General features: G+C 35.4%; 1 protein-coding gene across 7 annotated transcripts in view; it reads left to right on the forward strand.

The window, feature by feature from the left end:
* LRRC7 (leucine rich repeat containing 7) overlaps positions 1 to 12,480 on the forward strand; it is a 555,497-nt gene extending 543,017 nt beyond the window's left edge. For all 7 annotated transcript variants that reach the window (XM_034653683.1, XM_034653674.1, XM_034653676.1 and 4 more), the window contains one exon: positions 10,957 to 12,480. In XM_034653683.1, the coding sequence (XP_034509574.1) occupies positions 10,957 to 11,064 (108 nt within the window). In that variant the 3' untranslated portion in view covers positions 11,065 to 12,480. The remainder of the gene's footprint in view (positions 1 to 10,956) is intronic.
* Positions 12,481 to 12,507: the final 27 nt, after the last annotated feature.

A 12,507-nucleotide genomic window follows, 5' to 3' on the forward strand; every position in this document is an offset into this window, starting at 1 on the left:
GATCTTAATTAAAACATATTCACATTATGTTTCTGTCATTTTACTGCTCATTTTCCCAAAATAAATACACTACAATTAATGAAACATATTCAAATGACCTACTGTGTTTAGTGAGTCATGTTGCTTGAAGACCCCGTGGAGGAGGAGCCAGACGCCATGCTGGGAGAACTGGTCCCTCCCAGCCTCACCCTTCTCCACAAAGTCAAATCTTACAGCTGTGAGAGAGAACAGGTGTAAGCACATCCATCATAAAAAAAATGTTATTAGATTGAACCATATGAATTTGCCAATTTTGACCATTTTTCAAGTGGTATTTTCATTGGTTTAACATCATAGCTTCTTTTTTCTAATGTTCTTTCCAGTTAAAAAATTCAATCTAATTTATTATACATTTTAAATTCAAAATATATTAAAATATAGAAAATCTACTAATTATAGTTACTGTTGAAAAGATGACTAGACTGGAAAAAAAGAATATATTGCACTTGATAGTTAACATGGTTCAGTTATAGCCTAACACTCATTTGTAAGGATATTACACATTATATTACATATTATATTTATAATATTCTATTATATCACTGTAGTCAAACCCTATCCTCTTCATTTACCTGCCCACCCTGTCCTCCAGACAGGAGCCTAACTTTGACAGGAGAAGAGAAAATAAATGGCTTATACATACTTGTTAATGACATCCAGGTTTTACCAGTTATCAAAACAGAGTTTTCTCATACAAGGTATACTAATATGATACCGAATTGAAGATCATTTCATAGTCTCTTCTACCATACCATAATTTTAAGTGTTTTCCAAAATACATTCCTGGTCGATGGCTCTCTCTCTAAAATACAAAAATAGAATAATCAAAAGATACAATAATTCAAACAAATCGGATACTTCCACCTTTTTTCTAGTCTTAGAAAACCTTGGTTCTACAATTCATATAGACCGATCAAGAACCCACTCTGAATGAATAAGTCTATGAAATTTCAGTCCACTGTCGGTAGGTTGTTTGGCTCAGAGTGCCTTATCAAGAGAGTACCGTTGATGGCGCAGGAGTTACTCCAGGCTTAACAGAGAGGCGAAAGAAGGATGAGTAGCAGGAGGACAAGCTGTGGGCTGCCTGGCAGCAGTGTTCAGGAGCAGAGGTGAGAGGCTCCTGTCAGAATGAGTGTGTGTGGAGTCCAAAGAGAGAATACTGGAGAGGGAGATTGCAGGCATAAAAAAAAAGAAAACCTTAGGATTTTAAGGTTTTGCCCTGAGCTGGAGCACTGAAACCTGCAGGGGGCTTGGAATGGGGATGAAGGTGGGGAGGAGGTGCTAAGATAGAGCTTTCAAGGCTCAGAATATGAGAAGAAAGTTTAGATTTCCCAAACGTCTAAATGACATGTCCGCAGATGCCTGTATCTACTGCATAAGATACAAACGCTGTATCAGTATTTGACCCTGGATCAAGCCTTCCTTGTCTGAATAGAAGCTTTCTGCTTCTTTCAATGACAAATAGGTGTGCTTAGCTGCTAGCAGTTATTATCTTACTTAGCTAAAGCTTATTTCTTCAACAACCTCAAAGCAAAGTGCTTCTGAGAAGCCGTAATTAATGTCAAGAGTCCATGCACTAAATTTCATGCATTTATTCATAAGAAAGACTTTATTTCATACTTGGAATCTTTTACCTAGCTTTCAAGACCACCAAGGGGAAAGCCTCTGGATCCAGGCACATTGCCAGAAGCAAGGAATATAGCTGACAGTTTCATTGTCCGAGAAGAGAGAGAAACTTCCTTTAAAACATAGAAACAAAATTCAAAGAGTACAGCAGAGTCATTCAGTATAGACTATGTAGTGTTTCCCAATAGTGTCCCTTACGGTATCTTTTTTTGAAAGGAGTTCCTTAGTCAAAGAGGTTTCAGAGCTACCTCAGATTTTATCCCTTGTTTCAGGATTTCACAATGTATTGAGCATTTCGGAACCTGAGAAATCTTACAGACTTAAATGTCCCCACATATTTAACCATACAAGCCCTCTTTACTAACAACACCAATTAACTACCTCCACAGAACACACTTTGGGAAATGTTTCTTATAGAAGCATCTAACTGTGCCCACAGCTTTATCCCACAGTGTTCATGTTCATAATTATCATCATGAGTCATTTGGAAAATGTTAGAGTATATTCATGTCTCTGAATTTTTAAAAATTTCTCCCAAAAAGGCCACAAAAAATAGAGTGAGAAATTTTCGTTATGGTTACAATGAAGTATGGGACCCTTAAAAAAATAGACTTAAGCTGTTTGGAAATTTCACTAAGCATATCCCAACAAGGTCAAATGAGTTAATGCTTTTCTTTAGTTGATTTTACTTGGTGGTTGAAAATGAAAAACATCAGAGAGTTTGGGGGAAGGGTGGGAGGAAGGGGTCAGGAATCACATAATTCTTAATGTTCAGAGAAATTATTGCTTTAAATGATATAGTACATTTGAAGAATAAGATTTTTTAATACAATTTGATTAGAAGACAAGAAAAAATAATTTTTAAAAATGTGTATGGTTTTATATGCCAGAGTTTCACTGCATATCTTATTCAATTTATGAAATTCAGGGCAGTGAACTAATAAAAGATTGAGTAAATACATATTGCAAATGAAAACAGTAATACTATACCGAATAAGTAAAACAGGCAAACCAATAAAAACAAGTTAAGTTCATTAGACTGGCTCTAACTTCCATAATTTGGCTGAAATAAAAGTAACAATTAAGCACCTGTATTGTCTCATTTGTATCATGCCACAAGGTATCTACTGTTGACAGAGGCTAAATGACTTATTGGAGCTTCTTGCATTATACAATACTGACTTTACTGGAACAAATTTTACTGATAGCATCATATTCATCACATTTTCTATTTATATATTTGGAAAACATGTATTAAATCCCTACTGTGTAGGAAGTATCATTCCAAGCAATGTGAACAGTGTAATGAAGAATGGCTTTACATAACCTAGCCCAGGAAGCAGGCATGCCCAAAATTACCTGAGCAGAAAATGAAAGAGGAAGAGAGGAAAGAACATTTTTGACATTTAATAAAATTAACTTCCAGTCTGCCTTCTTTTAAGAGCAAGGGCTCTACCCAACAGAGACCAACATGGCTACACGAGCCCCCTGAAAATGAGAGATTAATTTTGCAGTTCTGTTCATTTTCACTTTCTATTTCTTTTAAAAGAAATAAAGTATAGCTTGTCAGGGAGTTGCTTTGCAAACCAAGGTAGGGAATTCATTTGCTAGAGATGTTCATTCAACATATTTGATAAGAAGAAAACAGGCGTTCTAAAATCAGAGCAGATAAATAAGTAAATGTCTTCAGGATTACTACTTACTATTAATTCCATGCCCAAATTTCTAAGCAAATAATTGACAAAGTCTTTAGTCGAGTCTCTTCTAGCTTGCCATGTCTTTTATGAGCCAGAATTCATGAAACATTCAAGCTGCAATACGTGTGTGCACTTACGATAGAAGAGAAATTCTTATCTCTGTTTAATTCTATGAAGATTTTTTTTAATACTGCAGTAAAAGCCATTAAGAGTTCAAACTTTCTCACGTTTAAAAAGTGTAATGTAAATTTTTCATGGGAACTTTCCAAAAATTTAAGATCTGTAGGTCAGATTTTTGATAGAAAGGAAAATTTTTCAAATGACTTGGCATAAAGTCAACGTTATATTGATTATGCAGTATATTCAGCTCCAAATAAATGCCAGTATTTAACGAGAGTACTCTATCAGATTAAAACTCTGAAATGAGAATGAATTCCAGGTAGCTAATGTGAAACATAATTATGATTATTTAAGATTCCCACTGTTCCTCATAATGTCTGGCTGTCGGGATCAAACACCATGAAGGCTTGCCCTTGTAGCTCTAATATGGTTGCTGCATTTTTTAGTTTTCCCTCATTCCAAGAGCTATAGCCTTTCAAAGATGTTAACGTACTAAAGTATATCTAGTGTACAAAATACATCTCTACTGCCCTTATGTTTGTCCCTGAGGGTGAATTTCAGTCAACCAAAAATCACACACCTGAGTCCCTCATCCCATTTCTTTTTTGGATTCTAAAAGAGTCATTCTTCCTTCTTATTGGATAACACCACCAACCTTGTGGCCAAGCCTTCTTAGCAATTAGTTTTTAAATTTAGAACTTTGAATAATAAGGACACAAGAAAATTCCTGGGAGAATTACAGCATCCTCTGGAGAAGTTCTGTAGCATAAACATCTGTAATTTACCCATTTAACAAAACATTTACCAGAAGGAAATCAAAGATAAATCTTGCAAGGAACGAAAGGATGGAATCCTGAAACCAAGTAGGCTTTACAGTACATTGATGAGCCATAATTGCACAGCTGTACTTTTTGTTGTAATTGTAAATATGATTTTCATTAACCCTCCATCTTTCCATGTCTAAATCATGCAAAGGGACAATTAAAAAGCATTTTATGGCACCGATATCAAGTGGAATTTTTAAAAGGCAGGATATCTTCTAGAAACAATTTCAAGATTATACAGTAAAATGTTCCTTTATACTTTCAAATCAGCTAAAGCCAGAAACCCATTAATTATATATTCTTGAAGCACAAAATTTTCAGAATATCTTTTCTGTCCTGAATTTTTGTCTTATTAACTTCATTTTAACTTGATAAGCCATTTCATTTATTTCTAATTTTTCATTAAATTGCTATTTCCTCTGAAGTGCACATTTATTATAATAAACTGTGTTTATATAAAACATGTATGTGACCAACTTTGATGATGTATTTTATAATTTCTTTAATTTAGCATTGATTCTTCAAATCATCTTTTGCACTTATAATACTCATATATTCAAAATATCAAACGCACAAATGTAGATTATATGTATTTACTTTTTTTTATTTTTTAAAGATTTTATTTATTTATTTGAGAGAGAGAAAGCATGTGAGCAGGGGCAGAGGAAGAAGCAGACTCCCCATTGAACAGGGAGCTTGACTCAGGGTTCAATCCCAGGACCCTGGGATCACGACCTGAGCCGAAGGCAGACACTTAACTGAGTCACCCAGGCGCCCCTGCATTTACCTTTCAAAGCGTCATTGGATTTATACCCTGCAATCAATCAATATTGCCTAGTAGTGGCCTTTACTTCCTCAGCTCTTTTTCTATTCACACACATAAGACAACCACAAAACATTGCTAGCTGAAATACTACAATTCTTCTCATATTCATTTAATTGGAAAAGCCCTACACAAAGTAACATAATTTTCCAATTTCTTATCTGAACTGCCCAAGATGTTAGCCAGATAGCCAAATTCATTTTAACAATATAAATTCCCTTTGCTAGTCAGTCCTAACAGTGGAAGGAGAAGGTTCTCTCAAACTGAGATTCTCTATACTTTCATTCAAACACCCCTTCCGACCCCTTCTGTCATTGTTTCCACCTGCATCAGGCCTAACCCAATGTTTCATGTCAAGAAATGGCTCAATTCATGTTAAAAATTGACTTTATTTAATGAACCTAAAACATTCATTAACAACCTCACAATATCCAATGAAATGAATTATTTCAAGTTACTGAGTTGACTACTGTACCATAAATTCCCACCTATTCACTAGCTCTGTTAGCCTGGCTATCTCATGTACTATCTCCAGTCCTCACGTTTGCATCTTAAAAATAAAAAAATAGGCTTAACTAAAGAAGAAAGAGAAAGTCCCTTGCTCTGACATTTTGTCTTTCTATTCTTGTGACTTAATGAAACTTCAAGAAAGTAACAGTGAAGCAGCATTAATAGTAGTGGGTAACATTTGATTGGTTTATAGTGTGCCAGGCCTAAGCACTTGACATACATTAACCCATTTAATCTTTAAAAAACTTTCTAAGATAATGTGCTTTCTGATCTTTCAGAGTTCTCCTGCTGTTTTGAAGACATTCCTAGGCAGTCCCTAGTTGTGGCATTTTAAATAGGCCTCTTGAGGTTTCCAGAAGCTCTGGTTTTTAGATCCAGAATATTTCTGGGGACTAAAATTACAGGTAGAGTCCCAATGTTTATTTGACTCAGTGATCTACGTTATCAACCTGCGTATCTCCTTCTGGGGAAATCAGCTCTACCCTTGAGTTTCCAACCGTATAACTCTCGTTCGTGACTTACAAAGCATGAAAACTAAAAGCTGATGGTGTAAAGGGATGTTAAAAGCTAGTTTATAAGGGGGATCTTTCTAGCCTTGAATCAGAGCTCAGGTGGTGTTTCAGAACATCTTGAAGACTGTTTTATTGGAAACAGACCCAGATACAAGGCCAGACTTCAGCTGGCTATGCCTTTTCCCTGCTTTTTCTCCTCTTTGCTGCAGAATGCTAGGGTTCATTGGGGCCATTTGATTCTCTTGGATTTCCTGATACTTTTGTGAGCACAGTACTTTGATCCCCTTCCTGATGACTCTTCCCAGTTATCCTTCTGCCTGGATCTCCCAGGAGCCCTGCTGCTCTGTTCTCTCCCCTCCGTGCTTCGGTCCCGTGAAAATCCCTGTTCTTCAGTTCTGCCACTGAGCTCGAGCCAGCTCTCTGCCATCCTCCTGCAGGAAGGCTTAGGCTCTGTTTCACCTTCGCCTCCTTTATTTCAGACAGATTTTCCTAGATGCCCAAGGCAAGAGCAAACACTGTCTTTCAGCTTTGCTCTACATGTCCCAAGCTGCAACCTCATCCTGCTCTCCTAGTTAGATTTCCCTTCTTTCACAATGCTCCCTTTTAAATTTATTTTCTGATAAATCTCTCAGTATTCCATGCGGTGAATACCAAATGGCAGTAAAACCTAACGTCCGTCGCTAAGCTGCCACCGTGACCTCCTTCCTGAACTCGTCTCTTGTCTCTAAATATATGATCAGCATTTCCTTTGCATGCATTGCCATGGCCTCAAACCCCCTTGTCTTCCTAACTAAGCTATTCCTTCGTTTCCATTTTCTGTTAGTGGTGTCACAATCTGATTCTTGTCTGTTTCTTCTATCCTGGTTCAACTAAATGCCAAATTTATAGATTCTACCCTAAAAGTTTTCTCCTTTTTTAATCCATTTCCTCTCAAGTTTCCTGGCACTGTCCTAGCAGATAGCCTGACTTAGTCTTTCCACTTCTGAGAGAGAAAGCTCACATATGGCTACAAGAACCCAATTAAGCCAGAGTTAACACTATAATAAGAATGAGAGGTTCAGCATTTCTGGAGATGCTAATTTAGGACTAAATGTTATTTCTACCAGTATTTTTGGAATGACTTAAGTTAATCTTGATAGGAATCTGAATGAGAATTAAGGTTTTGAAAGCACTGTAAAGAACAAATTATGTCAGGAGGCAACAGAGCAAAACAATTTTAAGGGGAACATGTTCATTATTTTATCATAATCAATGAAATGTTAGTTCAGATCAATGGAAGCAATCATGGTCATATTATTTCAGTGAAGTATTGAGAGAAATAATAAGAATGAATATTATGGTATTGGATTATTCAGCCCTGGATGTGTGGCCTCAGTCTGGTAGCCGGGCCTCTCTGAGGTGTACCTCTTTCACTTACTAAATAACAGGGTTAGCCTAGATGGTGCTTGCTCTCTCATTCTCTCACTTTCTTACTACCTCTTTCTATCGCTTCAGAAAAGTTCTGTTTAAATATTTCACATATTGGGCTATCCCTCTTCGTTTTGAAGAAAAGAATCTATAAACTAACCCCCTCTCCTATCAAGCCCCCCGCATTAGCTTATTTTTATGGTTGTTTCCTCTGCTAAAGCCTAGGGTCTAAGTTCACTAATATTTTTATTTTTAAATTCTCATAAAAATGATTGCATACCTAGATCATCTTAAAACTCTTTCCCCTACATGGATCATTGAAGAATTTACTTGAAATAGCCAACTGTTCACATGTCTAGGGCTGGAGGAGACTGCAGGCTTGAGCGAGACAAGGATTGTGGCCCTTCACTAATCACACTCTTGCCAGGTGTGAGTACAGGGGAAACTCACCAGGTGTGAGTATGGGGGAAACTGTCCTTATTTACTTCAGAGAAAATAGATTCCCTGAAAATTTCCATCTTCCCTTTTCCTTCCACTGAGCTACCCTAGAACTTTATTTATCTCTTCTGATGTTAATTCAATTCAGCAATTGTTGAGTGCCTATGACAGGTAAGGCATTTTCTACATTAATTACGTCCATGGCTAAATTACCCCTTCTGGATGGTCACCTCTTTGATGGGAGCCTTCCCTGTCTCATCTCTTTCTTACTCCTATCCCCAGTGCCACGCACAATGCCTTGGACACAGTTAATACATAACAGACATTTTTGACTGAAAAAATGAAAGAAAAGGTGAAATGGAACACCCTTTTTTGAAGACCTTTTGATAAAAGTATCATTCAAAATTAAGTTATGATTAATCTGCTGTCTGGGTTCTGTGCAATTTATGCTCTTAAGATTGATATTATTTTGAGACTGGCAGTTCCTAAAACCAGGAATGGTGAGGTCTAATGGTGGACAATATACCATTCATGGCCTCCAAACCCTAGAGCATTCCTTTTCCCTAAAACACTAAGATACTGAAATTTCAAACAATTCCCTGAAAATTTTTGTTGGGTTGTGTGTTCATTACAATTCTAGATTTTGAGTCTTCTGATAGAGAAATCAGAGCAGTGCAAAGTTATTATTAAGGACATTCAAGAACTCCATTATTAAAGTTAAATTTAGGAGCACCTGGCTGGCTCAGTCAGAAGAGCATGCAACTCTTAATCTCAGCGTTGTGAGTTCCAGCCCCACACTGGGCATCAAACTTACTTAAAATAAGTAAGTAAGTAAACAAATAAGTAGAGTTAAAGTTAATTCACAATTCAAGTATGTCCTTCGGTCAAATTGAAGACATTAAGGTAGTTAGTATATTCCTCAAAAATACAGTGGAAAAAGCATACATTTCACCCAAGTTTGCTATTTTCCTAATGTCGGATACAGATTGAGAATCAAAAGAAGAATGTACCATATGCTGTGTTCTCTATCCCATATCATCATCTGACCAGAAATAACATCACATGGAACCCAGTTGTCTGGTTTCAACTACAACTTAAGCAAGAAATTTGGGCTGTGGAACAAACCCAGAGTTCTACCCAACTACTGTTTCCTGCCACTGAAACACCCAATGCCAACTTTGATAGGCATTTCCATTAATTAAATGTTATTATATATATTAAAGGATATAGATATGTGGAGAGAGAGGAGGAGGGAAGGTGAGAGAGAGAAGGAGATTCTTCAATTCAAAACAAATTTATACTTACAGTTATATGGGCTTTCATGGATTTACATTTCTGTGTCCTAGTATTTTCCTTGTTAGATGTACTGTGGTTTAAGAAATACAATATTTTAGGACCTTCTTTTTTTATTGTATCATTAGCCAACCAATTTCAACAAACTAGTGATAAAATATAATGTGTAAGATGACTTTCATCGATATTACAAAGGCTATACAGTACTGTGATCTGCTGTTTTAAATTTTAAAAAGCCAAAGGCAGTGAAATATCTTGAGTGGTTATTTGAAATATTAATCATATTTTAAGAAAGCATTCAAAAAGTAAAACAACAAAGGCACTGGGTTCCCAAAATTAGTATCAGTCAATTGAATACTGAAAACAGCGGCTGATTAACTGGCTGTATTGTCTGTACTTTGCCAAGTAGTCCATTTGGCTGGCTCTTCCACGTCAAGAGAGCCCCAGATGCAAGGAAACAGTTACATAATTGTTAGTCATTAGAGTTCCAAGAATTATTCCTACCAAGTTTCAGGAGAGTTGTGTTTTCTTTGGGCCTTAATGATAGTGAAGGTTTATGGGATCCACTTCTTTTTATATTAATAGTAAAAATTATTCCAATCAAGAGAATCTCTAATTTACTGTAGAAAAAATGAGCACTTACAACAGAGAAGCATGTGAAATGTCAAATAATAACAAGTCGAATCCCAAAATTGTAACCTTAGGCAATTATGTTTAAAATGGATTTTGAATACATAGACTGATGATTCTTAACTAGAAGATGGCAGGCATTTTCACTATTACTAATATCATTGTGCTTTACCTCAGAGGAATAGATCTCTTAGTTACATTGGATGCCATTGAGAACCACAGGCATAAATAATGAATATACTTGCATTTAGCAAGGGGAAGTAAAAATGGTTTCTTTAACATAAAAATGTAGGGGCGCCTGGGTGGCTCAGTCGGTTAAGCATCTGCCTTTGGCTCAGGTCATGATGCCAGGGTCCTGGGATCGAGTCCTGCATTGGGCTCCCTGCACAACAGGGAGCTTGCTTCTTCCTCTGCCCTTCCCCTGTTCATGTTTTCTCTCTCTCCTTGTCTCTCACTCTCCCCCAAATAAATACATAAAATCTTAAAAAAAAAGAACATACAAAAATACAAAAATTGTATAAACTAAGAACTTTTCAGTGAGTGAAAGTAAGATCTAATAAGACTATAAGTGTGCAGTCGTGTGTGCCAAGAGTGAAATATTTGACCTTGCTGATGGGATTAGTCTTTCAGTAATTATATAGCAAGTAGGCAATGGTCCTGTGGACACTTCCAAAACATCTCAACTAAGTACCTGCAAAAACAAAACAAAATCAAAAGAACAACCACAGAACAGCTACCATATTTCAAATGTATTCTATCTGTTATTCACCAGGATATCTCTATGATTCATGCAGTGGCCAGGACAGTCTTAGATAGGAAATACTAGATGCTTGTTAAATATTTGTTGAATTAATAAACTGAATCAAAGCTGGGTGAAATTCACTAGTTGTTTCCATAGTTACAATTCTGTTGTGAATTTTAAAAACTGGTAGCTTTTGGTTGCTCAATATTCCCTTGAATCTTGCGGTTAGAAACAGTGGTGAGGTGACAAACAAGTATCTTGCATTGATTTCCCTGTTTTATTTGTGTGTTTACAGGCAAATGGACATAGTTTTGTACATATGGAACATGAAAAAGCTGTATTACTACTGAAGAGTTTCCAGAACACAGTAGACCTAGTTATTCAACGTGAGCTTACTGTCTAAATATTTTTTATAAATAGTGAAGATACGTCTAGCCAGACCTAATGTTCAAAAATAAATTTATACATAGAAACAAATTTTGCCAATTGCTGGACCAATGGCAAACATTAGTGCCAAATGTCTAATACTATATGTTAGCACTGATCATCCTTAAAGATGTTAACTATATAAATATGATGTTCATGTGGTTATGTATTAGTTCTAATCGTCAGCCTCTGGCTGTGCATTGGTGCAGTTTTGTTTTTGTTTTTGTTTTGTTTTTTTAATCAAATAAGTTTCTTCTCGAAGTGGATTTCATATAATTTCGGAGCACGGAAGCACATACAAGCTCTTTATGAATTCTGCTCTCCATCAGAAACACTGCCTCAAAGTTGTATATGCCTTTATATAGAAAATACAAATATAAAGAATTGTAATTCCCATAAAATATTTCTAGCACAGGTATATGTTGGCATATATACAAAAAGAATATAGAGAAAAACAATATTTTCATAAACTAAACATCTCGGATTGAGAAAGAAACTATATCTTAAAATAAGACTTTACTATATTGAATCTTTTTCAATAAAAAATTACATGATAATGCCTTATGAAAGTAACTGTACATATGGTATAAAGTGTTTATATTTGGTTCCATATTCATTTGCTAAATTCTCATAACACAGAGTGAAATATTTCATAAATTAGCCATTTATCTCTGGGACCGGAATAAAAATAGGACGAACTAATTTGTTCAATGCCTTTAGCTAATTACAATACACACAGAGTTAAGAAACAGACTAAAGGTCATTATAGATAAATCTTTTTCACCACAAATTTAAGCAGTGAATGATGGGTGGCAGGAAAGTTATTGCTTTATTTCTTTCAAGTTTATGTTGATTATAAACTGTAGCCCCTGTGATTTCTTTACTTGTAAATGTGGAATTTATTTGTGTGTTGCTTTATCTAATTTGCTACTTTTAAATAATTTAAAATGAGTTTTGGAGATTGATAAAATTTATCATTAAGAAAGACCGTTGTTAGAAAGTTATGGTGGATGATTTAAAAACTTTGGTATTTAAATATGAAACTTCAAATATAATTTCTCAGAGCTGTGGTCTACCTGTATTATTAATTTCAGTGCCTGTTTTTGTGGGCAAAAATAGAGAAAATACTTTTTTTCCAAAAATGTTTCAAAGTATAAAATCCTGGGATCTGTCTTACTGAGAGAAAGACAAGCATAGTTAATAGAGAATTTGTTATTTTTACATTAGAATTGTTTTCCTCTATAAATGATCAAAATTCATTTTATAATCCTTTAAAAATATTTCTTTTATACATTAGTCATTAATTTGATTAAAATATTAATTTGAAAGTCCAGAATAATTTCCCAGAGTTGGTTGTATGCATGCTTTCTCATATTTCCACGTAGCTCTTTATATATATATATATATATATATATATATA

This window comes from Ailuropoda melanoleuca, chromosome 2 (genome assembly GCF_002007445.2).
Source record: "Ailuropoda melanoleuca isolate Jingjing chromosome 2, ASM200744v2, whole genome shotgun sequence".
NCBI classification, from domain to species: Eukaryota; Metazoa; Chordata; class Mammalia; order Carnivora; family Ursidae; genus Ailuropoda; species Ailuropoda melanoleuca.